The sequence below is a fragment of the Oncorhynchus mykiss genome, chromosome 13, assembly GCF_013265735.2.
Source record: "Oncorhynchus mykiss isolate Arlee chromosome 13, USDA_OmykA_1.1, whole genome shotgun sequence".
NCBI classification, from domain to species: domain Eukaryota; kingdom Metazoa; phylum Chordata; class Actinopteri; order Salmoniformes; family Salmonidae; genus Oncorhynchus; species Oncorhynchus mykiss.
The window spans coordinates 73,139,779-73,163,485 of NC_048577.1; the positions used below are offsets into that span (position 1 = coordinate 73,139,779).

The following is a 23,707-nucleotide window of genomic DNA, read 5'->3' on the forward strand; positions in this document are numbered from 1 at the left end:
GAGGAGATTATTCTCTGTTAAGATCATTTCCTTTTGTATTTTTAGACAAATGTAAAATGTTCCTGTTTTGATTAATTTAACGGAGTGAGTTAGGTCTGCTCTATACCAAATTAGCATACCCCCTGAGTCCCTTCCCTGTTTCACACCTGGTAGTTTGGTGGATGGGACTACCAGCTCTCTATAACCTCTATACCATGTTTCTTTTAGGATGACAATGTCTGTGTTTCTAATGTCTTTGATGAAGTCCAGGTTCCTGCTCTTTAGTCCAAAGGCAGATGACCTCAGACTTTGATATTCCAGGATGATATAGTGAAGGCTTTGTGCTCCATAAAGTGTCCAATGTTGTTGGTCGTGTGGTTTGGCCTCAGGCCAGTAAGTGTGAGCAGAGCCTGCTGAGTATCTGGTACATGTCATTGGCTTGGACTAGTGTAAGTGTGGGGGTTGGGCCTGTTTGCCTGCTCATGGCCTGGGCGTATGTGTGACTTCCATGTTGTGGTCCTCTTTGCGGGAGTGGGGCGCATGGGGTGGGCAGGAGGGGTATAGGTCTGATCTGAGGGGACCTAAATGGGGTGTGGGCATAGTTGACTTGGGGGGGGGGGTGATGATTGGTTGGGGTGGGGGTGTGTATGTGTCTGGGGGTGCTGTGGTCTGGATGTAAGTCCTCTTGGCGTGGGTCCTCTATGTGTAGGTCCAGGGGAGGGTCCCACAGGTCTGGGAGAGGGTCTGGGTGGGGTGTCTATTGATCTGTTGCTCCTGTGTGAAGTGTTGGGGCTGTGGTTGAGAGCGATGTCCTTTAGAGTCCAGGCGAAGGTGGGCACTGCTGCCTTGTAGAGGTGGACCTGGTCATGGAGGCTGGAGGTCATGGAGGCTGTTCAAGTCCAGAGGGGAGGGGTGGGCCAGGAAAACATTTAGTTTTGAGGCACAGTCACGGGAAATACTTGCATTCACCCACTGTATGGTAGCAGGGTGGAGATAACCACTTATGTGTTGGGGAAAGTAGAATAAGCTTTTTCAATCCCTCCTTAAAGACCTCTCTGATGAGAGTAGGCTACCCGTCCTGTTGGGGGAGGACGCAGAGAGCTGTGGGTTGGCAGCGCACTACATTGCTGCCTGCCATAACATGAGGGACAGTGTCTGACAGACCAATCAACCTGCACATGTCCTCTATGTTATTGTTATTGTTTAATGTAGGGTTATTTTAACCCTTGGTTATTGTTGTTGCTGTTGTCCCGTTGACCATATTGATTATTATTATTAATAGGTCTTTGAAACCTTGAATAAGGGTTTCACATTTGGGGAAATGACATTCTCTAATTGTTCTATATTGTTGACATTTTGTCAGGAAATGCAGCTCTGTCTCAGGTTCTACTGTGGAACTAAGACATTCTAGAATAGAGCTCTGGTTTAGAATGGAAGTCATTGTGAGTGATTTAAAGTCCAGGATGGAAAAAGCATCGATCGCTGTTTGTGTCAGTCACGCCCTCCTCCCCCTCCTCTTCTCCCACCAGCCCCCGACCACTCCCAGGGAACAGGGTGAGGTCCATCAGAAGGTGTGTATGTGTGTGTGTGTGTTTGTGCGTGTGCGTGTGTGTGTGTGTGACTGAGTGACGTGGAGGGTGTTGGCTCTGACTAGATTGTCATTGCAGGCGTGGTCCTATACTCAGTCAAGGTGTGTGTGTGTGTGTGTGTGTGTGTGTGTGTGTGTGTGTGTGTGTGTGTGTGTGTGTGTGTGTGTGTGGCCGCTCGGCCTGATCAACTACATTCCTAAGCCCAGAACCAAACCTTTTTTTGTGTTCTCTGCATTCCACAACAGGGCTATGAACATTCTTTCTGTGTGTGTGTGCGTGTTTGCATACGTGTTTGTGTGTGTGTGTGTGTGTGTGTGTGTGTGTTTGTCTGTGTGTTCTGAGATTTTTCCAATGACGAAGCAAGTTCAGGAAATCTACCGTACGATAGCCATCATCAGAGCAACCTGTCCCACTCAGACAACATTACACACAACATTACTACATCATACAACCTGTCCAACTCAGCCAACATTACTACAACATACAGCCTGTCCCACTCAGACAACATTACTACAACATACAGCCTGTCCCACTCAGACAACATTACTACAACATTACTACATCATACAACCTGTCCCACTCAGACAACATTACTACAACATACAGCCTGTCCCACTCAGACAACATTACTACAACATTACTACATCATACAACCTGTCCCACTCAGACAACATTACTACAACATTACTACATCATACAACCTGTCCCACTCAGACAACATTACTACAACATACAGCCTGTCCCACTCAGACAACATTACTACAACATTACTACATCATACAACCTGTCCCACTCAGACAACATTACTACAACATTACTACATCATACAACCTGTCCCACTCAGATAACATTACTACAACATTACTACATCATACAACCTGTCCCACTCAGACAACATTACTACATCATACAACCTGTCCCACTCAGACAACATTACTACAACATTACTACATCATACAACCTGTCCCACTCAGACAACATTACTACAACATTACTACATAATACAACCTGTCCCACTCAGACAACATTACTACATCATACAACCTGTCCCACTCAGACAACATTACTACATCATACAACCTGTCCCACTCAGATAACATTACTACAACATTACAACATCATACAACCTGTCCCACTCAGACAACATTACTACAACATTACTACATCATACAACCTGTCCCAATTAGACAACATTACTACAACATACAGCCTGTCCCACTCAGACAGCATTACTACAACATTACTACATCATACAACCTGTCCCACTCAGACAACATTACTACAACATTACTACATAATACAACCTGTCCCACTCAGACAACATTACTACATCATACAACCTGTCCCACTCAGACAACATTACTACATCATACAACCTGTCCCACTCAGACAACATTACTACAACATTACTACATCATACAACCTGTCCCACTCAGACAACATTACTACATCATACAACCTGTCCCACTCAGATAACATTACTACAACATTACTACATCATACAACCTGTACCACTCAGATAACATTACTACAACATTACTACATCATACAACCTGTCCCACTCAGACAACATTACTACATCATACAACCTGTCCCACTCAGACAACATTACTACAACATACAACCTGTCCCACTCAGACAACATTACTACATAATACAACCTGTCCCACTCAGACAACATTACTACATCATACAACCTGTCCCACTCAGATAACATTACTACAACATTACTACATCATACAACCTGTCCCACTCAGATAACATTACTACATCATACAACCTGTCCCACTCAGACAACATTACTACATCATACAACCTGTCCCACTCAGACAACATTACTACAACATTACTACATCATACAACCTGTCCCACTCAGACAACATTACTACAACATTACTACACCATACAACCTGTCCCACTCAGACAACATTACTACAACATTACTACATCATACAACCTGTCCCACTCAGACAACATTACTACATCATACAACCTGTCCCACTCAGACAACATTACTACATCATACAACCTGTCCCACTCAGACAACATTACTACATCATACAACCTGTCCCACTCAGACAACATTACTACAACATACAACCTGTCCCACTCAGACAACATTACTACAACATACAACCTGTCCCACTCAGACAACATTACTACACCTGACTAATATATATCTATACAACTACATTTACCTGACTAATATATATCTATACAACTACATTTACCTGACTAATATATATCATACAACTACATTTACCTGACTAATATATATCTATACTACTACATTTACCTGACTAATATATATCTATACAACTACATTTACCTGACTAATATATATCATACAACTACATTTACCTGACTAATATATATCTATACAACTACATTTACCTGACTAATATATATCTATACAACTACATTTACCTGACTAATATATATCTATACTACACTGCAAAAAGAGAAAATCTGTAATTTGTAAAATATAATTTATTTGTTACTTAATACTTTTCTTGTTTTGAGTTTATTTCACTTACCTATTTGTTAATGTTGTGTGTGTTCATGCGTGTGTTTGTGTTCACGTGTGTATTGTGTGTGTGTGTGTGTGTGTGTCTGGTAAAGTCATCATGTTCTGCCTCTGCTTCCCTGCCAGTGATGCATTGTGGGAAAAAAACAGATGTGTGTGTGTGTGTTAGGGGGCTTCCCATCCCTGCACTGCCCCATCCCTCTTCTCTCTCCTTCACCTCTATTAGTTATCCTCGGTAGTTCTCAGAGTTAACAACCTCCGCACCTCTAGACACCCAGACCCCGGCCCGGCCCTAACCCAGCCACGTTGCACTATGACCAGCCTCAGAGCCGGACGGAGGGCCCTGGCCCTGGTTCTCCTGGTTGTCCTCCAGCTTCAGGCCTGTAGGGGACAGGGGACTGCTGAGCTCAGGAAGCCCATCTACCAGAGACTCAGACGACTTGACGATCAGGTCGGTGTGTATGGTTTTGTGTGTGTTTCTGTGTGTGTGTGTCTGTGTGAGTGTGTCTGTGTGAGTGTGTTTGTGTGAGTGTGTCTGTGTGAGTGTGTCTGTGTGAGTGTCTCTGTGTGAGTGTGTCTGTGTGTGTGTGTCTGTGTGAGTGTGTCTGTGTGAGTGTGTCTGTGTGAGTGTGTCTGTGTGAGTGTGTCTGTGTGAGTGTGTCTGTGTGAGTGTGTCTGTGTGAGTGTGTCTGTGTGAGTGTGTCTGTGTGAGTGTGTCTGTGTGAGTGTGTCTGTGTGAGTGTGTCTGTGTGAGTGTTTCTGTGTGAGTGTGTCTGTGTGAGTGTTTCTGTGTGAGTGCTTCTGTGTGAGTGTGTCTGTGTGAGTGTGTCTGTGTGTGTGTGTCTGTGTGAGTGTGTCTGTGTGAGTGTGTCTGTGTGAGTGTGTCTGTGTGAGTGTGTCTGTGTGAGTGTGTTTGTGTGAGTGTGTCTGTGTGAGTGTGTCTGTGTGAGTGTCTCTGTGTGAGTGTGTCTGTGTGTGTGTGTCTGTGTGAGTGTGTCTGTGTGAGTGTGTCTGTGTGAGTGTGTCTGTGTGAGTGTTTCTGTGTGAGTGTGTCTGTGTGAGTGTTTCTGTGTGAGTGTTTCTGTGTGAGTGTGTCTGTGTGAGTGCTTCTGTGTGAGTGTGTCTGTGTGAGTGTGTCTGTGTGAGTGTGTCTGTGTGAGTGTGTCTGTGTGAGTGTGTTTGTGTGAGTGTGTTTGTGTATAAGTCTGTTCATGTGTGTGTCTCCCTTGATATGTTATTGTTTACTTACAAGAAAATTATGGAGCTGGTCCCAGCTTTGCTGCTGTAACAGCCTCCACTCTTCTGGAAAGGTTTTCCACTAGATGTTGGAACATTGCTGCTATAACAGCCTCCACTCTTCTGGGAAGGTTTTCCACTATATGTTGGAACATTGCTGCTATAACAGCCTCCACTTTTCTGGGAAGGTTTTCCACTAGATGCTGGAACATTTCTGCGGGGACTTGGTCGGGCACTGATGTTGGGCGATTAGGCCTGGCTTAAGGTGTTCGATGGGGTTGAGGTCAGGGCTCTGTGCAGGCCAGTCATGTTCTTTCGCAGCGATCTCGACAAACCATTTCTGTATGGACCTGGCTTTGTGCACAGGGGCATTATCATGCTGAAACAGGAAAGGGCCTTCCCCAAACTGTTGCCACAAAGTTGGAAGCACAGAATCGTCTAGAATATAATTTTATGCTGTAACGTTAAGATTTCTCTTCACTAGAACTAGGGGTTTTAGCCCGAACCATGAAAAACAGCCCCAGACCATTATTCCTCATCCACCAAACTTTACAGTTGGCACTATGCATTGGGGCAGGTAGCGTTCTCCTGGCATTCGCCAAACCCAGATTCGTCCGTCGGAATGCCAGATGGTCCAGCGTGATTCATCACTCCAGAGAACGCGTTTCCACTGCTCCAGAGTCCAATGGCGGTAGGCTTTACACCACTCCAGCCGATGCTTGGCATTACGCATGGGGCTTGTGTGCGGCTGCTCTGCCATGGAAACCCATTTCATGAAGCTCCCCGACGAACAGTTCTTGTGCCGATGTTGCTTCCAGAGGTAGTTGGGAACTCGGTAGTGAGTGTTGCAACCAATGACAAACTATTTTTACGCTCTTCACCACTCAGCGGTCCTGTTCTGTGAACTTGTGTGGCCTGCCACTTTGCGGCTGAGCCGTTGTTGCTCCTAGACGTTTCCACTTCACAATAACAGCACTTACAGTTGACCGAGGCAGCTCTAGTAAGGAAGACATTTGATGAACTGACTTGCTGGAAAAGTGGCATCCTATGACGGTGCCACGTTGGAAGTCACTGCTCTTCTGTGAGGTCATTCTACTGTCAATGTTTGTCTATGGAGATTGCATGGCTTGAGTGCTCGATTTTATACACCTGTCAGCAACGGGTGAAGCTGAAGTAGCCGAATCCCCTCATTTGAATGGGTTTCCATGTACTGCTGTAAATATAGTGTGTGTGTAAGAACTGGAGATGATGTTGAATCCCCTCATTTGAATGGGTTTCCATGTACTGCTGTAAATATAGTGTGTGTGTAAGAACTGGAGATGATGTCGAATCCCCTCATTTGAATGGGTTTCCATGTACTGCTGTAAATATAGTGTGTGTGTAAGAACTGGAGATGATTGGTTGTGTGTTTGTTCCTCAGTTCCGTCGATTCCAGGAACAGACCCTGAGCCGGTTAGACCTTCTGAACCATATGTCTAATGTGTCGACCTCCCTAGTAGAGGTCAGAGTTCAGACCCTGTCTGACCAACACAGAAACCTCACCCAGGAACTAACACAACTCAGAGACACCAACACACAGGTTACTGTTTATATCATTTTTAGTTATATTATTATTAATGTAATATTATGTTATATTTTATATTAAAATATATAAATATATATTTATATTTATGTTATATTATTACGTTAAAATTATTGTTATGCTTATATTTCGTTTTAATGTCATTGTTTTATCTTGTTTCCGTCCTGTTTTGTTTTTGTGGGGGGAAACATAAAAAATCTTACCCCCAAAAAAACAGGAGTTGGACGTCCTGAAAGACCGGAGCAGTAAACTACAGAAGAAGAACAAGAGGATGGAGGGAAGACTGGCCTCGCTGGAGAGAGGACTGAGACACAGACAGGGACAGGTACTCTAAGCTACAGACAGGGGCAGTTTGGGAAACACTGAGGCAGGGCCACCCAAAGTCAGTCCTGGGGCCTCCCTGGAATGTCATTTCAGTTTTTGCCCTAGCACTACACAGCTGATTCAAAGTTGGTTATTTGTGTAGTGCTCGGGAAAAAACCAAAACGTGCAGCCAATGAGGTTCCCAGGATCGAGTTAAGATGACCCTGCCCAGATAGAAATATCTCACTCTTCCCTAGTGAATAATATAATGCCAATATAATGCCCTCTCCCTTCCCCTCCTCTCTCTCTCCTCTCCTCTCCTCTCCTCTCCTCTCCTCTCCTCTCCTCTCCTCTCCTCTCCTCTCCCCTCCCCTCCCCTCCCCTCCCCTCTCCTCTCCTCTCCTCTCCTCTCCTCTTCTCTCCCTCCTCTCATCTCCTCTCCTCTCCTCTCCTCTCCTCTCCTCTCCTCTCCTCTCCTTTCCTCTCCTCTCCTCTCCTCTCCTCTCCCCTCCCCTCCCCTCCTCTCCTCTCTCTCTCTCTCTCCCTCTCCTCTCCTCTCATCTCCTCTCCTCTCCTCTCCTCTCCTCTCCTCTCCTCTCCTCTCCTCTCCTCTCCTCTCCTCTCCTCTCCTCTCCTCTCCTCTCCTCTCCCCTCCCCTCCTCTCCTCTCCTCTCTCTCTCTCTCTCCCTCTCCTCTCCTCTCCTCTCCTCTCCCCTCCCCTCCTCTCCTCTCCCCTCCCCTCCTCTCCTCTCCTCTCCTCTCCTCTCCTCTCCACAGGGCAGCAGGCAGACCCAGAGACTGAGTCAGGAGCAGGGAGAGTCTCTCTCCAGCCTCACCCTGGAGCTCCACAGCCAGGAGGGGCGTCTCGACTCCCTGGAGGCCCAGCGAGAGGAGCTTCTGGTCGGGCTGAGAGGTCTCCAGGAGTCCCTGAGGGAGCAGGATCTCCGGATGAGCCGGCTCGAAGGGAGGCTGGGGGAGCTTTTACAGGGGAATGTAGTCTCTTCCAGGGGATCAGAAAGGGCAGGAAACACCCTCACCTCCAACCTCACCCCCCAGGACACAGCACCCCCACGGAGGACCCAGGCCTCCAGAGGACAGAGCCCAAGACAGGACACCCAGACATATTACCAGCCCCAGCTTCAGGCTAACATTCAGCCTCAGCCCTACTCTCAGCCCCATCCCCAACCCCATTCCCAGCCAAAACACACAAAAGAAAGGAGGATGAGGACAAGACTACAGCCTCCACCTCCCCACCCCACACAGCCTCCTTCTCAGTCCCAGGAGGAGAGGAAGAGGCTGGGGGAGAGAGGACAGGAGAGCCCCCGGCCTGGTCGTCCTCAACAGGGGCCAAAACCACAGTCTGTGGAGGAAACGAGAGAGGAGGGAGAGATGGAGAGGAGGAGGGGGGATGAGGTGTGGAGGAGGAGTGAAGTGACGCGGACAGAGATGAGGAGGGGAGAGGAAGAGTGGACAGAGAGGAGGAGGGGAGAGGAAGAGCGGACAGAGAGGAGGAGGGGAGAGGAAGAGCAGACAGAGAGGAGGAAGGAAGAGGAAGAGCGGACAGAGAGGAGGAAGGAAGAGGAGGAAATGAAAGGAGAGGAATCACAAATCCAGAACCTTCTCCAGCTTCCAGTGAGACACAAGATCCCTCTGCAGCACATCCCCAGGAGAGAAGCTACCAGTAAGTACCTTCAGATCAACCTCTGTCAGGTGTCAATAACAGGAAAGCAAAACTCCAGTAACTTTACCAGAATTCCCAGGTTTTCCATCATTTCTGGCTGAAAGATTCCGGATGTCCTGCTTGTTCCATTGTGGTTCCAGGAATCTTCAAACGGGGATTTCTGGAACCCTCTGTCAGCAACACAACACAGCATCCATTGATATAATGCCAATTAAAGAACTATAAAATAGAGAGGTGTAATGTGGTGTGACGTCACATAGTATCCCATAATAAGGTGTAATGTGGTGTGACATTACATAGTATCCCATAATGAGGTGTAATGTGGTGTGACATCACATAGTATCCCATAATGAGGTGTAATGTGGTGACATCACATAGTACCCCATAGAGAGGTGTAATGTGGTGTGACATCACATAGTATACCATAATGAGGTGTAATGTGGTGTAACGTCACCTAGTATCCCATAATGAGGTGTAATGTGGTGTGACATCACATAGTATCCCATAATGAGGTGTAATGTGGTGTGACATCACATAGTATCCCATAATGAGGTGTAATGTGGTGTGACATTACATAGTATCCCATAATGAGGTATAATGTGGTGTGACATTACATAGCATCCCATAGAGAGGTATAATGTGGTGTGACATTACATAGCATCCCATAGAGAGGTATAATGTGATGTGACATTACATAGCATCCCATAGAGAGGTGTAATGTGGTGTGACATTACATAGTATCCCATAGAGAGGTATAATGTGGTGTGACATTACATAGCATCCCATAGAGAGGTATAATGTGATGTGACATTACATAGCATCCCATAGAGAGGTGTAATGTGGTGTGACATTACATAGCATCCCATAGAGAGGTGTAATGTGGTGTGACATTACATAGTATCCCAAAAAGAGGTGTAATGTGGTGTGACATTACATAGCATCCCATAGAGAGGTGTAATGTGATGTGACATTACATAGCATCCCATAGAGAGGTGTAATGTGGTGTGACATTACATAGTATCCCATAGAGAGGTGTCATGTGGTGTGACATCACAATAGTATCCCATAATGAGGTGTAATGTGGTGTGACATCACATAGTATCCCATAGAGAGGTGTAATGTGGTGTGACATCACTTAGTATCCCATAAGGAGGTGTAATGTGGTGTGACGTCACATAGTATCCCATAATGAGGTGTAATGTGGTGTGACATCACATAGTATCCCATAGAGAGGTGTAATGTGGTGTGACATCACATAGTATACCATAATGAGGTGTAATGTGGTGTAACTTCACATAGTATCCCATAATGAGGTGTAATGTGGTGTGACATCACATCGTATCCCATAGAGAGGTGTAATGTGGTGTGACGTCACCTAGTATCCCATAATGAGGTGTAATGTGGTGTGACACCACATAGTATCCCATAATGAGGTGTAATGTGGTGTGACATCACATAGTATCCCATAATGAGGTGTAATGTGGTGTGACATTACATAGTATCCCATAATGAGGTATAATGTGATGTGACATTACATAGCATCCCATAGAGAGGTATAATGTGATGTGACATTACATAGCATCCCATAGAGAGGTATAATGTGGTGTGACATTACACTGTATCCCATAGAGAGGTATAATGTGGTGTGACATTACATAGCATCCCATAGAGAGGTATAATGTGGTGTGACATTACATAGTATCCCATAGAGAGGTGTAATGTGATGTGACATTACATAGTATCCCATAGAGAGGTGTAATGTGGTGTGACATCACATAGTATCCCATAGAGAGGTGTAATGTGGTGTGACATTACATAGCATCCCATAGAGAGGTATATTGTGGTGTGACATTACATAGCATCCCATAGAGAGGTGTAATGTGGTGTGACATTACATAGTATCCCATAGAGAGGTATAATGTGGTGTGACATTACATAGTATCCCATAGAGAGGTGTAATGTGGTGTGACATTACATAGTATCCCATAGAGAGGTGTAATGTGGTGTGACATTACACAGCATCCCATAGAGAGGTATAATGTGGTGTGACATTACATAGTATCCCATAGAGAGGTATAATGTGGTGTGACATTACATAGTATCCCATAGAGAGGTATAATGTGGTGTGACATTACATAGCATCCCATAGAATAGTTAGACATTTTTGCAAACAAAAAACGGAAATATCACATTTAAATAAGTATTCAGACCCTTTACTCAGTACTTTGTTGAAGCACCTTTGACAGCAATTACAGCCTTGAGTCTTCTTGGGTATGACGCTACAAGCTTGGCACACCTGTATTTGGGGAGTTTCTCCCATTCTTCTCTGCAGATCCTCTCAAGCTCTGTCAGGTTGGATGGGGAGCGTTGCTTCGCTGCACAGCTATTTTCACGTCTCTCCAGAGATGTTCGATTGGGTTCAAGTCCGGGCTCTGGCTGGGCCACTCAAGGACATTCAGAAAGACTTGTCCCGAAGCCACTCCTGCGTTGTCTTGGCTGTGTGCTTAGGGTCATTGTCCTGTTGGAAGTTGAACCTTCACCCCAGTCTGAGGTCCTGAGTTCTCTGGAGCAGGTTTTCATCATGGATCTCTGTGTACTTTGCTCCGTTCACCTTTCCCTCGATCTTGACTAGTCTCCCAGTCCCTGCCGCTGAAAATCATCCCCACAGCATAGGGAGGGTGCCAGGTTTCCTCCAGATGTGATGCTTGGCATTCAGGCCAAAGAGTTCAATCTTGGTTTCATCAGACCAGAGAATCTTGTTTCTCATTGTCTGCAAGTCTTTAGGTGCGTTTTGACAAACTCCTAAGGAGTGGCTTCTGTCTGGCCACCACCCTACCATAAAGGCCTGATTGGTGGAGTAGGTTGTTGTTCTTCTGGAAAGTTCTGCCACCTCCACAGAGGAACTCTGGAGCTCTGTCAGAGTGACCATCGGGTTCTTGGTCACCTCCCTGACCAAGGCCCTTCTCCACCGATTGCTCAGTTTGGCTGGGCGGCCAGCTCTAGGAAGAGTCTTGGTGGTTCCAAACTTCCATTTGAGAATGATGGAGGCCACTGTGTTCTTGGGGACCTTCAATTCTGCAGTATATATATTTTGGTACCCTTCCCCAGATCTGTGCCTCAACACAATCCTGTCTCGGAGTTCTATGGACAATTCCTTCGACCTCATGGCTTGGTTTTTGCTCTGACATGCACTGTCAACTGTGGGACCTTATATAGACAGGTGTGTGCCTTTCCAAATCACTGAATTTACCACAGGTGGACTCCAATCAAATTGTAGAAACATCTCAAGGATGATCAATGGAAACAGGATGTACCTGAGCTCAATTTCGCGTCTCATAGCAAAGGGTCTGAATACTTATTGTCACGCTGGTATGACGGAATGGGAGACAGGCGCAGGAATGTGTAATAGTTTTTTTTTATTGACCCAAATTACAGTGTGCCGTGTAAAGACATGAAGGCCAAACAAACACGAATACAAAATACAGGGTAGAAACCCAAACAAAAGAGTGAGGAGTACCAATACAGGAGTACCAATACAGGAGTACCAATACAGGAGTACCAATACACGGGACGAGACCCGTAATCATCTGTGCACAACACAAGTGGCACGAAAGCCAAACCAACACGGCACGGGTACTCACACCACCAATGGACATGCAAACATTTCTAAAAACCTGTTTTTCACTTTGTCATTATGGGGTATTGTGATGTCATTACGGGGTATTGTGATGTCATTATGGGGTATTGTGATGTCATTACGGGGTATTGTGATGTCATCATGGGGTATTGTGTGTATATTGATGAGGAAAATAATTAATTGAATCCATTTTAGAATAAGGCCGTAACATAAGAAAACTTTCACAATGCACTGTATGTGTTTTACATCCAGAAACAACATCTGCTGAGCCACGAGAGACCAGAAAGACAGACACACACACACACACACACACACACACACACACATCTGATAAAGGCCTTGTTGTGTTTTTCCATTCAGTTTGGAGGGAAAGGGGAGTTGAACCATTACATTTGCCCCACCTTGGGACTACAAGGTCCTCTGCTCTCTAAATAGATAAACAGATGAGAGCGAGAGAGAGAGAGAGAGAGAGAGAGAGAGAGAGAGAGAGAGAGAGAGAGAGAGAGAGAGAGAGAGAGAGAGAGAGAGAGAGATTGAGAGAGAGAGAGAGAGAGAGAGAGAGAGAGAGAGAGAGAGAGAGAGAGAGAGAGAGAGAGAGAGAGAGAGAGAGAGTTACGTGTTGATAGATACAGGATATAGTCTCAGTGAGTTTGGACCATCTGTTTCTATAGCCTTCCTATAGCCTGGGTACCAGTTTGTTTCCTTCCTATAGCCTGGGTACCAGTCTGTTTCTATAGCCTTCCTATAGCCTGGCTACCAGTCTATTTCTATAGCCTTCCAATAGCCTGGGTACCAGTCTGTTTCCTTCCTATAGCCTGGGTACCAATCTGTTTCTATAGCCTTCCTATAGCTTCCTCATTTGCTGTTGTTGAATGCAGAAACAGTCCAAGACTGGGATTAGATGGTCCCACCTCTTCCTATAGCCTGGGTACCAGTCTGTTTCCTTCCTATAGCCTGAGTACCAGTCTGTTTCCTTCCTATAGCCTGGGTACCAGTCTGTTTCCTACCTATAGCCTGTGTACCAGTCTGTTTCCTCCCTATATCCTGGGTACCAGTCTGTTTCCTTCCTATAGCCTGGGTACCAGTCTGTTTCCTTCCTATAGCCTGGGTACCAGTCTGTTTCCTTCCTATAGCCTGGGTACCAGTCTGTTTCCTTCCTATAGCCTGGGTACCAGTCTGTTTCCTTCCTATAGCCTGGGTACCAGTCTGTTTCCTTCCTATAGCCTGAGTCCCAGTCTGCTTTTAGCTGTCCGTCATCATGGTGTGTTTGACCTATAAAACATGACTGAGAATAAAGCTGTTACACTGACAGTCCTGTTCTCCTGGGTACCAGTCTGTTTCCTACCTATATTCCCTATCAGAACCAGAACCCCCATCCAGCCAGTCCTGTTCTCCGGCCAGAACCCCCATCCAGCCAGTCCTGTTCTCCGGCCAGAACCCCAGGCTTCATGATTTACTGTCTGCTTTTACTACATTGTCCTGACCTGTGGATGTGAGGAGGAGGGAGAGAGAGAGAGAATGAGATAGAAAGAGAGAAAGGGGATAGTCTAGTTGTAGGGGATAGTCTAGTTGTTGTCCCCTCATATGGATGTGAGGAGGAGGGGGAGAGAGAGAATGAGATAGAAAGAGAGAAAGGGGATAGTCTAGTTGTAGGGGATAGTCTAGTTGTTGTCCCCTCATATGGATGTGAGGAGGAGGGAGGGAGAGAGAGGGGAGGAGATAGAAAGAGAGAAAGGGGATAGTCTAGTTGTAGGGGATAGTCTAGTTGTTGTCCCCTCATAACTTCCTACCTCCTGCTGTTATGACTATCCCCTCATATCCTCCTGCTCATATCCCCGGATCTCTTTCTCTCATTCCCTCTCCTTCTCTCTCTCTCTCTCTCGCTCTCTCTCTCTCCCTCCTCCTCACATCCATATGAGGGGATAGTCGTAACAGCAGAAGGTAGGAAGATATCAAATGTATTTATGAAGCCAATCAAATGTATTTATGAAGCCCTTTTTACATCAGCAGATGTCACAAAGTGCTGTACAGAAACCCAGCCTAAAACCCCAAACAGCAAGCAATGCAGGTGTAGAAGCACGGTGGCTAGGAAAAACTCCCTAGAAAGGCAGGAACCTAGGAAGAAACCTGGAGAGGAACCAGGCTCTGAGGGGTGACCAGTCCTCTTCTGGCTGTACTGGGTAGAGAGGAACCAGGCTCTGAGGGGTGACCAGTCCTCTTCTGGCTGTACTGGGTAGAGAGGAACCAGGCTCTGAGGGGTGGCCAGTCCTCTTCTGGCTGTACTGGGTAGAGAGGAACCAGGCTCTGAGGGGTGGCCAGTCCTCTACTGGCTGTACTGGGTAGAGATGAACCAGGCTCTGAGGGGTGACCAGTCCTCTACTGGCTGTACTGGGTAGAGAGGAACCAGGCTCTGAGGGGTGACCAGTCCTCTTCTGGCTGTACTGGGTAGAGAGGAACCAGGCTCTGAGGGGTGGCCAGTCCTCTTCTGGCTGTACTGGGTAGAGAGGAACCAGGCTCTGAGGGGTGACCAGTCCTCTTCTGGCTGTACTGGGTAGAGAGGAACCAGGCTCTGAGGGGTGGCCAGTCCTCTTCTGGCTATACTGGGTAGAGAGGAACCAGGCTCTGAGGGGTGACCAGTCCTCTACTGGCTGTACTGGGTAGAGAGGAACCAGGCTCTGAGGGGTGGCCAGTCCTCTTCTGGCTGTACTGGGTAGAGAGGAACCAGGCTCTGAGGGGTGGCCAGTCCTCTTCTGGCTGTACTGGGTAGAGAGGAACCAGGCTCTGAGGGGTGGACAGTCCTCTTCTGGCTGTACTGGGTAGAGAGGAACCAGGCTCTGAGGGGTGGCCAGTCCTCTTCTGGCTGTACTGGGTAGAGAGGAACCAGGCTCTGAGGGGTGACCAGTCCTCTTCTGGCTGTACTGGGTAGAGAGGAACCAGGCTCTGAGGGGTGGCCAGTCCTCTTCTAGCTGTACTGGGTAGAGAGGAACCAGGCTCTGAGGGGTGAACAGTCCTCTTCTAGCTGTGCTGGGTGGAGATTATAATACTATATGGCCATTAACACCAGATTGTTCTTCAAGATGTTCAAACGTTCATAGATGACCAACAGGGTCAAATAATAACCCCGGTGGGGATCTGTATTAAATAGTTTTAAAAAGTAGTCAATTTTTGGGATCTGTTTTCAAATAGTTTTAAAAAGTAGCAATTTTTTGGGATCTGTATTAAAAGAGTTTTAGTCCAATTGTTCCCTCTGAAAAGGAGTTATCCCAGGTCTGATGTCACAACGAGTAGTTACAACTAGAGTTATCCCAGGTCTGACTTCACAACGAGTAGTTACAACTAGAGTTATCCCAGGTCTGATGTCACAACGAGTAGTTACAACTAGAGTTATCCCGGGTCTGATGTCACAACTAGAGTTATCCCAGGTCTGATGTCACAACGAGTAGTTACAACTAGAGTTCTCCCAGGTCTGATGTCTCAACGAGTAGTTACAACTAGAGTTATCCCAGGTCTGATGTCACAACTAGAGTTATCCCAGGTCTGATGTCACAACGAGTAGTTACAACTAGAGTTATCCTAGGTCTGATGTCACAACGAGTAGTCACAACTAGAGTTATCCCAGGTCTGATGTCACAACGAGTAGTTACAACTAGAGTTATCCCAGGTCTGACTTCACAACGAGTAGTTACAACTAGAGTTATCCCAGGTCTGATGTCACAACGAGTAGTTACAACTAGAGTTATCCCGGGTCTGATGTCACAACTAGAGTTATCCCAGGTCTGATGTCACAACGAGTAGTTACAACTAGAGTTATCCCAGGTCTGACTTCACAACGAGTAGTTACAACTAGAGTTATCCCAGGTCTGATGTCACAACGAGTAGTTACAACTAGAGTTATCCCGGGTCTGATGTCACAACTAGAGTTATCCCAGGTCTGATGTCACAACGAGTAGTTACAACTAGAGTTATCCCAGGTCTGACTTCACAACGAGTAGTTACAACTAGAGTTATCCCAGGTCTGATGTCACAACGAGTAGTTACAACTAGAGTTCTCCCAGGTCTGATGTCACAACGAGTAGTTACAACTAGAGTTATCCCAGGTCTGATGTCACAACGAGTAGTTACAACTAGAGTTATCCCAGGTCTGATGTCACAACGAGTAGTTACAACTAGAGTTATCCCAGGTCTGATGTCACAACGAGTAGTTACAACTAGAGTTATCCCAGGTCTGATGTCACAACGAGTAGTTACAACTAGAGTTATCCCAGGTCTGATGTCACAACGAGTAGTTACAACTAGAGTTATCCCAGGTCTGATGTCACAACGAGTAGTTACAACTAGAGTTCTCCCAGGTATGATTGCAGTGTTTTTTGTTCCAGTACTCCCTGACTATCTTGTCTCTCTGTTTTCTCTCCTCCAGTCTGTAACGTGGACTCCATGCTCCTGTTCCCGTCAGCTTCCTCTGAGAACCACGTCACCTTCTCCCGGAGCTTCCCTGCTCTTCCAGAACTCTCCGTGTGCCTGTGGCTCCGCGTCGACGTCGGGTACGTAGGAACGCTCCTCTCTTACGCCACGGAAGACAACGACAACAAACTAGTCCTATACGGACGCAACTCCTCCTCCTCCTCTTCCTCCACCCCCAACCGAGCAACCCTGGACTTCGTGGTGGGAGACCCTGCGTACCGTGAGCTCCCTGTGGACTCTGTGCTGGACGGGTGCTGGCACCACCTCTGTGTCCTCTGGTCCTCGATCCAGGGACGATTCTGGCACTACACCGACCGGCGCCTGACCTCCGCAGGGTCACGGTTCAGGAAGGGTTACGAGGTGCCAGGAGGGGGGATAGTGGTGCTGGGAGCAGAGCAGGACAGCCAGGGGGGAGGGTTTGATCCCACCGAGGGGTTTGTGGGGCGCCTGGCGGGGTTCACCGTGTGGGACAGGGTGTTGAGTCCTGGGGAGGTGACAGGAGTGGCTATGGGGAGGGGGGTACCCCGGGGGGTGGTGCTCGAGTTGGGGGACGTTGACGGAGTTCATGGGGAGGTGCAGCAGGTAGCCTGCGAGTGCCTGGAACACTGTAGCTGAGACGTCTGATTCCAAACCAACCCTCATCCCTCGTCCCTCGTCCCTCATCCCTCGTCCCTCGTCCCTCATCCCTCGTCCCTATAGGCACTCCTAGATCTACGGTGTGGTCCTTTAGGGCAGAGTGGGGCTGGTTTTTACTCCTCTGTACTTGATTGATCAATTAAGGTAATTGATTTCCCCTCACCTGGTTGTCTAGGTCTTAATTGTGCGTTAATTAAAAATAAATAATAACAAATAACAACAACCATCCTGGAGGGGTTTGACTTGGGATTCAGCTGTCTAAATGTTTTACTATTAATCAATTAACTTCCAGGGAGAATGAAGACCGGCAGAACTGCCCTTCGGACTTAATGTGGACCTGGGTTACAAGAGGAACTCTTCTCTAAACCTTAAACAGTGCTACTGACACACTGTAAAAATGATGCATGTGAATGAAAGCCATTAATTATTACTTAAAGCAATGTTGTTATATGGCTAAACAAAGACTATTTCATATCATATATATTGTTACCCAGCAACAGACAGAGAGAGAGAGAGAGACAGACTTACAGACAGACAGATACAGACTTAGACAGAGAGACAGACAGATACAGACTTAGACAGAGAGAGAGACAGACAGAGAGAGAGACAGACAGAGGGACAGACAGACAGAGAGGCAGACAGACAGAGAGAGAGACAGACAGAGGGACAGACAGACAGAGAGAGAGAGGCAGATTGTTCTGTTATAAAATCAACAGACTAGCGGCTAGTTGACCAACTGATATCTGATGTCGGTTATTATCGTGCTAATAAATCAAGATTATGTCAATTGGAGCTGCTCTCCACTCTACTGGATATATAACAGTCATCATTCACGAGACAAATGACCCTTTATCTATAAACATTGATTCACTCAGTTCGTTTGAATTTGTTTGTATGTCTTTGTTATGCATGGTTTCGTCTTGTCAGTATATTATTTCACTTGAGAGGGAAAAACATCGTTTTTTTCTGTAGCCTACTTCAACTATTTCAATTTCCAAGGTCCTTGATGTAAAGACTGCTACAAATACCTAGATTACTCAATAATTAATCACCAACATGTAAACCATCAGGTCTTCATAATATGACATCGATATCATTGCCTGGCTCTTATGCTGTAAAATAATGGCAAAAATGCGTCTTCCTCTCTGTTTTTGGTCTGAGCTGTCAGTTAGAGAACTACACTTCCCAGAAATCTATGCGAATAACAGTTATGTTTGACCCTGTGTGCCACCGGTAGAGACCATCACGAGTTCGCTTATGATTTTAGTCATGTGGAATATCTTAAAGTTCCCTCTTTACGTCCTCACTCATCTCTCCTTATCTCCTTTTCAAAACCCATTGGAGGAGATGGTCAAAGGGGCGGGACCTCTGGATTTCTCCTCCAATGGGTTTTCAGAAGGAGACGAGGAGAGAGGACGCGACGCGGAACTCATTGAGATCCTCCCATAGGAAGCTAGAATGAGAGGTGGTTAACCAGACACAACTGCAAAATAAAAACTATCTCACTGATTGTGAGAGTGGAGAACTACCGCGAGTAAACATGGCCAATATCACGAAGAAAGTGTCGTGGTCGAGCCGGGGTGACGAGTCCGGTGGCGGCGAGAGAACCCCACTTCTCAACGGCTCCGAAGAAGTCCGGTACACCAGACAGGTAGGGCTAGCATGCTAAACTAGCGACCACAAGCAGAACTGTCTAACGCTGCCGCTATGTGCCAGCTAGGTATCCATTATGTTTTCGAAGAGTAAAACATTATGTTATGTTTTGCTATGAGATTCATGTTTTTGAAAAAAACGAGTGCCCCGTTTGTGGTTTGTTGAATGCAGGCGTTTGCAAATGCTGCTAACAACAACAACAACAACAACAACAACAACAACAACAACATGCAAACGTCACAGGATGGAGTTGGAGGATGCTTTTCAGACAAGCACGTTTTTAGAAGTTTAAACAAATCGATGCCCATTTTAACAATATGCCAAAGACTGGCAGACCTAAGAAAAATAGCTACAGAAAAAAAGTAATCTTCAAACCAGAGTTTCAGAATAGAACCTTATTAAGTTAATAACAAACACTGAACTCCGACTATTAAGGTAATCAGGGAATCAGCCTTTAATTAAGCCTGTAGATTCTGCTCGTTACGTCATTCACCACTTCCTATTAAGTTACACAGGCATTATGACTTGAGTTAGTACCGCTTAATGCATGTTACGTAAATTACACAGGCATTAAAGCAAACATGTTCACTTGAGTTAGTACAACTGACTGCTAGATGTTAATACGTGTTACTTCAATTACACAGGAATTACACATGATAACTGAGCTGTTAGTACTACTGAATGTTAATACCTGATAACTGAGCTGTTAGTACTACTGACTACTGAGCTGTTAGTACTACTGAATGTTAATACATGATAACTGAGCTGTTAGTACTACTGAATGTTAATACATGATAACTGAGCTGTTAGTACTACTGACTACTGAATGTTAATACATGATAACTGAGCTGTTAGTACTACTGAATGTTAATACATGATAACTGAGCTCAAATTATGTCAATTAGCCTATCAGAAGCTTCTAAAGCCATGACATTATTTTCTGGAATTTTCCAAGCTTTTTAAAGGCACAGCCACCTTAGTGTATGTAAACTTCTGACCCACTGGAATTGTGATTAAGTGAAATAATCTGTCTGTAAACAATTGTTGAACAAATGACTTGTCATGCACAAAGTAGATGTCTTAACCAACTTGCCAAAACTATAGTTTGTTAACAAGTGGTTGAAAAACGAGTTTTAATGATTCCAACCTAAAGTGTATGTAAACTTCCCACTTCAACTGTACTTTTTTTCCACAGATATAACACATGTTAACTTAGTGATGCTAAATGTTAGCTAGGCCTACATGTTTACATTGAAGAAACCTATAAAATATGTTTCTAATTCTCTGCGCTGGGTCATGTGTTTGGTCCGTAGTTGTCCGGGGAAGGTGGTATGTTTCACATAGGCAGACTGAGCACGGTGGATCTGGAGGAGGATATGACGTCAGACGAGGTAACGTTCAGCTTTCTATCAATGTGACATCTCGTCTAGCCTAACACTCTGACCCAACTGGCTACAGCCTAACACTCTGACCCAACTGGCTGCAGCAGCCTAACACTCTGACCCAACTGGCTGCAGCAGCCTAACACTCTGACCCAACTGGCTGCTACAGCCTAACACTCTGACCCAACTGGCAGCAGCCTAACACTCTGACCCAACTGGCTCCTGCAGCAGCCTAACACTCTGACCCAACTGGCTGCTGCAGACTAACACTCTGACCCAACTGGCTGCAGCAGCCTAACACTCTGACCCAAATGGCTGCAGCAGCCTAACACTCTGACCCAACTGGCTGCAGCAGCCTAACACTCTGACCCAACTGGCTGCTGCAGCCTAACACTCTGACCCAACTGGCTGCTGCAGCAACCTAACACTCTGACCCAACTGGCTGCTGCAACCTAACACTCTGACCCAACTGGCTGCAGCAGCCTAACACTCTGACCCAACTGGCTGCTGCAGCCTAACACTCTGACCCAACTGGCTGCTGCAGCCTAACACTCTGACCCAACTGGCTCCTGCAGCCTAACACTCTGACCCAACTGGCTACAGCAGCCTAACACTCTGACCCAACTGGCTGCTGCAGCCTAACACTCTGACCCAACTGGCTCCTGCAGCCTAACACTCTGACCCAACTGGCTCCTGCAGCCTAACACTCTGACCCAACTGGCTCCTGCAGCCTAACACTCTGACCCAACTGGCTCCTGCAGCCTAACACTCTGACCCAACTGGCTGCAGCAGCAACCTAACACTCTGACCCAACTGACTGCAGCAGCCTAACACTCTGACCCAACTGACTGCAGCAGCCTAACACTCTGACCCAACTGGCTGCAGCAGCCTAACACTCTGACCCAACTGGCTGCAGCAGCCTAACACTCTGACCCAACTGGCAGCAGCAGCCTAACACTCTGACCCAACTGGCTACAGCAGCCTAACACTCTGACCCAACTGGCTACAGCAGCCTAACACTCTGACCCAACTGGCTACAGCAGCCTAACACTCTGACCCAACTGGCTACAGCAGCCTAACACTCTGACCCAACTGGCTGCAGCAGCCTAACACTCTGACCCAACTGGCTGCAGAAGCCTAACACTCTGACCCAACTGGCTGCAGCCTAACACTCTGACCCAACTGGCTCCTGCAGCCTAACACTCTGATCCAACTGGCTCCTGCAGCCTAACACTCTGACCCAACTGACTGCTGCAGCCTAACACTCTGACCCAACTGACTGCAGCAGCCTAACACTCTGACCCAACTGGCTGCAGCAGCCTAACACTCTGACCCAACTGGCTGCAGCAGCCTAACACTCTGACCCAACTGGCTGCAGCAGCCTAACACTCTGACCCAACTGGCTGCAGCAGCCTAACACTCTGACCCAACTGGCTGCTGCAGCCTAACACTCTGACCCAACTGGCTGCAGCAGCCTAACACTCTGACCCAACTGGCTGCTGCAGCCTAACACTCTGACCCAACTGGCTGCTGCAGCCTAACACTCTGACCCAACTGGCTGCTGCAGCCTAACACTCTGACCCAACTGGCTGCTACAGCCTAACACTCTGACCCAACTGGCTGCTACAGCCTAACACTCTGACCCAACTGGCTGCAGCCTAACACTCTGACCCAACTGGCTACAGCCTAACACTCTGACCCAACTGGCTACTGCAGCCTAACACTCTGACCCAACTGGCTGCTACAGCCTAACACTCTGACCCAACTGGCTGCTGCAGCCTAACACTCTGACCCAACTGGCTGCTGCAGCCTAACACTCTGACCCAACTGGCTGCTGCAGCCTAACACTCTGACCCAACTGGCTGCTACAGCCTAACACTCTGACCCAACTGGCTGCTGCAGCCTAACACTCTGACCCAACTGGCTACAGCAGCCTAACACTCTGACCCAACTGACTGCAGCCTAACACTCTGACCCAACTGGCTGCTGCAGCCTAACACTCTGACCCAACTGGCTGCTGCAGCCTAACACTCTGACCCAACTGGCTGCCGCAGCAACCTAACACTCTGACCCAACTGGCTCCAGCAGCAACCTAACACTCTGACCCAACTGGCTCCAGCAGCAACCTAACACTCTGACCCAACTGGCTCCAGCAGCCTAACACTCTGACCCAACTGGCTCCTGCAGCCTAACACTCTGACCCAACTGACTGCAGCAGCCTAACACTCTGACCCAACTGACTGCAGCAGCCTAACACTCTGACCCAACTGACTGCTGCAGCCTAACACTCTGACCCAACTGGCTCCTGCAGCCTAACACTCTGACCCAACTGACTGCAGCAGCCTAACACTCTGACCCAACTGGCTCCTGCAGCCTTACACTCTGACCCAACTGACTGCAGCAGCCTAACACTCTGACCCAACTGACTGCTGCAGCCTAACACTCTGACCCTGCCTCTCCCACTCCCAGGTACCCACGTGCCATCTCCTCATTGGTTATACCCACGTGGGTAAAGACGAACTGTTTTGCCGGTCGTCGTGGTAATATTATGAAAGTTTAGATGCCGATCACCATATAAGTACAAAGATGAAAAAGCCTGGAAGGAGGAGAGATGACTAGAAACGATTCGGTTGACCGTTTTTATGTGTGGATTAATTGTCGAAGTAGAGGACCTTGTGCATTTCTGGTAAAATAGCAACTCAATGTTTTATATCCCAGGACAAATGAGCTAGCAACAGCAAGCTAGCTAAATAGGACAAATTAGCTAGCAAGTGCAAGCTAACTAAATAGGACAAATTAGCTAGCAAGTGCAAGCTAACTAGCAAAATTGCCATACATGTTTTAATGCTTTTCTGACCTGTCCCCAAATGAATGTCATTGGTTCAGAGTTTGTTTTGATATTTTAACCTGCGTGTCGTGAGCGCGTTTGGTCTGATCATCTGTGTCGAAACGCCTTCCAAACGACGTTTTTCAAGTAAAGAACTAGGTCCTCGTAGTCATGACGATGGAAGGCGTTGGGACACAGATGATCAGACGGTATG

The 23,707-nt window shown here is 46.9% G+C and overlaps 2 protein-coding genes across 2 annotated transcripts in view; both read left to right on the top strand.

The window, feature by feature from the left end:
* The first annotated feature begins 4,270 nt into the window (after positions 1-4,270).
* On the top strand, positions 4,271-17,854 carry LOC110539063 (pentraxin-4). The gene is made up of 5 exons (XM_036942141.1): positions 4,271-4,546; positions 6,752-6,910; positions 7,131-7,238; positions 7,994-8,897; positions 16,952-17,854. Exons 1-5 carry the CDS (start codon positions 4,409-4,411, stop codon positions 17,608-17,610), a joined length of 1,968 nt encoding a protein of 655 aa, XP_036798036.1. The 5' UTR covers positions 4,271-4,408; the 3' UTR covers positions 17,611-17,854.
* Positions 17,855-19,062: 1,208 nt separating this feature from the next.
* The window catches only part of LOC118938385 (H(+)/Cl(-) exchange transporter 7-like), a 51,666-nt gene continuing 47,021 nt past the window's right edge, over positions 19,063-23,707 (top strand). Inside the window, exons 1-2 of the mRNA XM_036942142.1 lie at positions 19,063-19,282; positions 20,598-20,675. Of these exons, the coding sequence (XP_036798037.1) occupies positions 19,172-19,282; positions 20,598-20,675 (189 nt within the window). The 5' untranslated portion in view covers positions 19,063-19,171. The remainder of the gene's footprint in view (positions 19,283-20,597; positions 20,676-23,707) is intronic.

What these genes read in the sequence shown, in the direction of transcription:
- LOC110539063 (XM_036942141.1), top strand. Translation starts at nt 4,409, where the DNA reads ATGACCAGCCTCAGAGCCGGACGGAGGGCCCTGGCCCTGGTTCTCCTG. An exon ending in TCAGACGACTTGACGATCAG is followed by an intron (nt 4,547 to 6,751) that starts GTCGGTGTGTAT and finishes TTTGTTCCTCAG; the next exon opens with TTCCGTCGATTCCAGGAACA. An exon ending in TGAGACACAGACAGGGACAG is followed by an intron (nt 7,239 to 7,993) that starts GTACTCTAAGCT and finishes TCCTCTCCACAG; the next exon opens with GGCAGCAGGCAGACCCAGAG.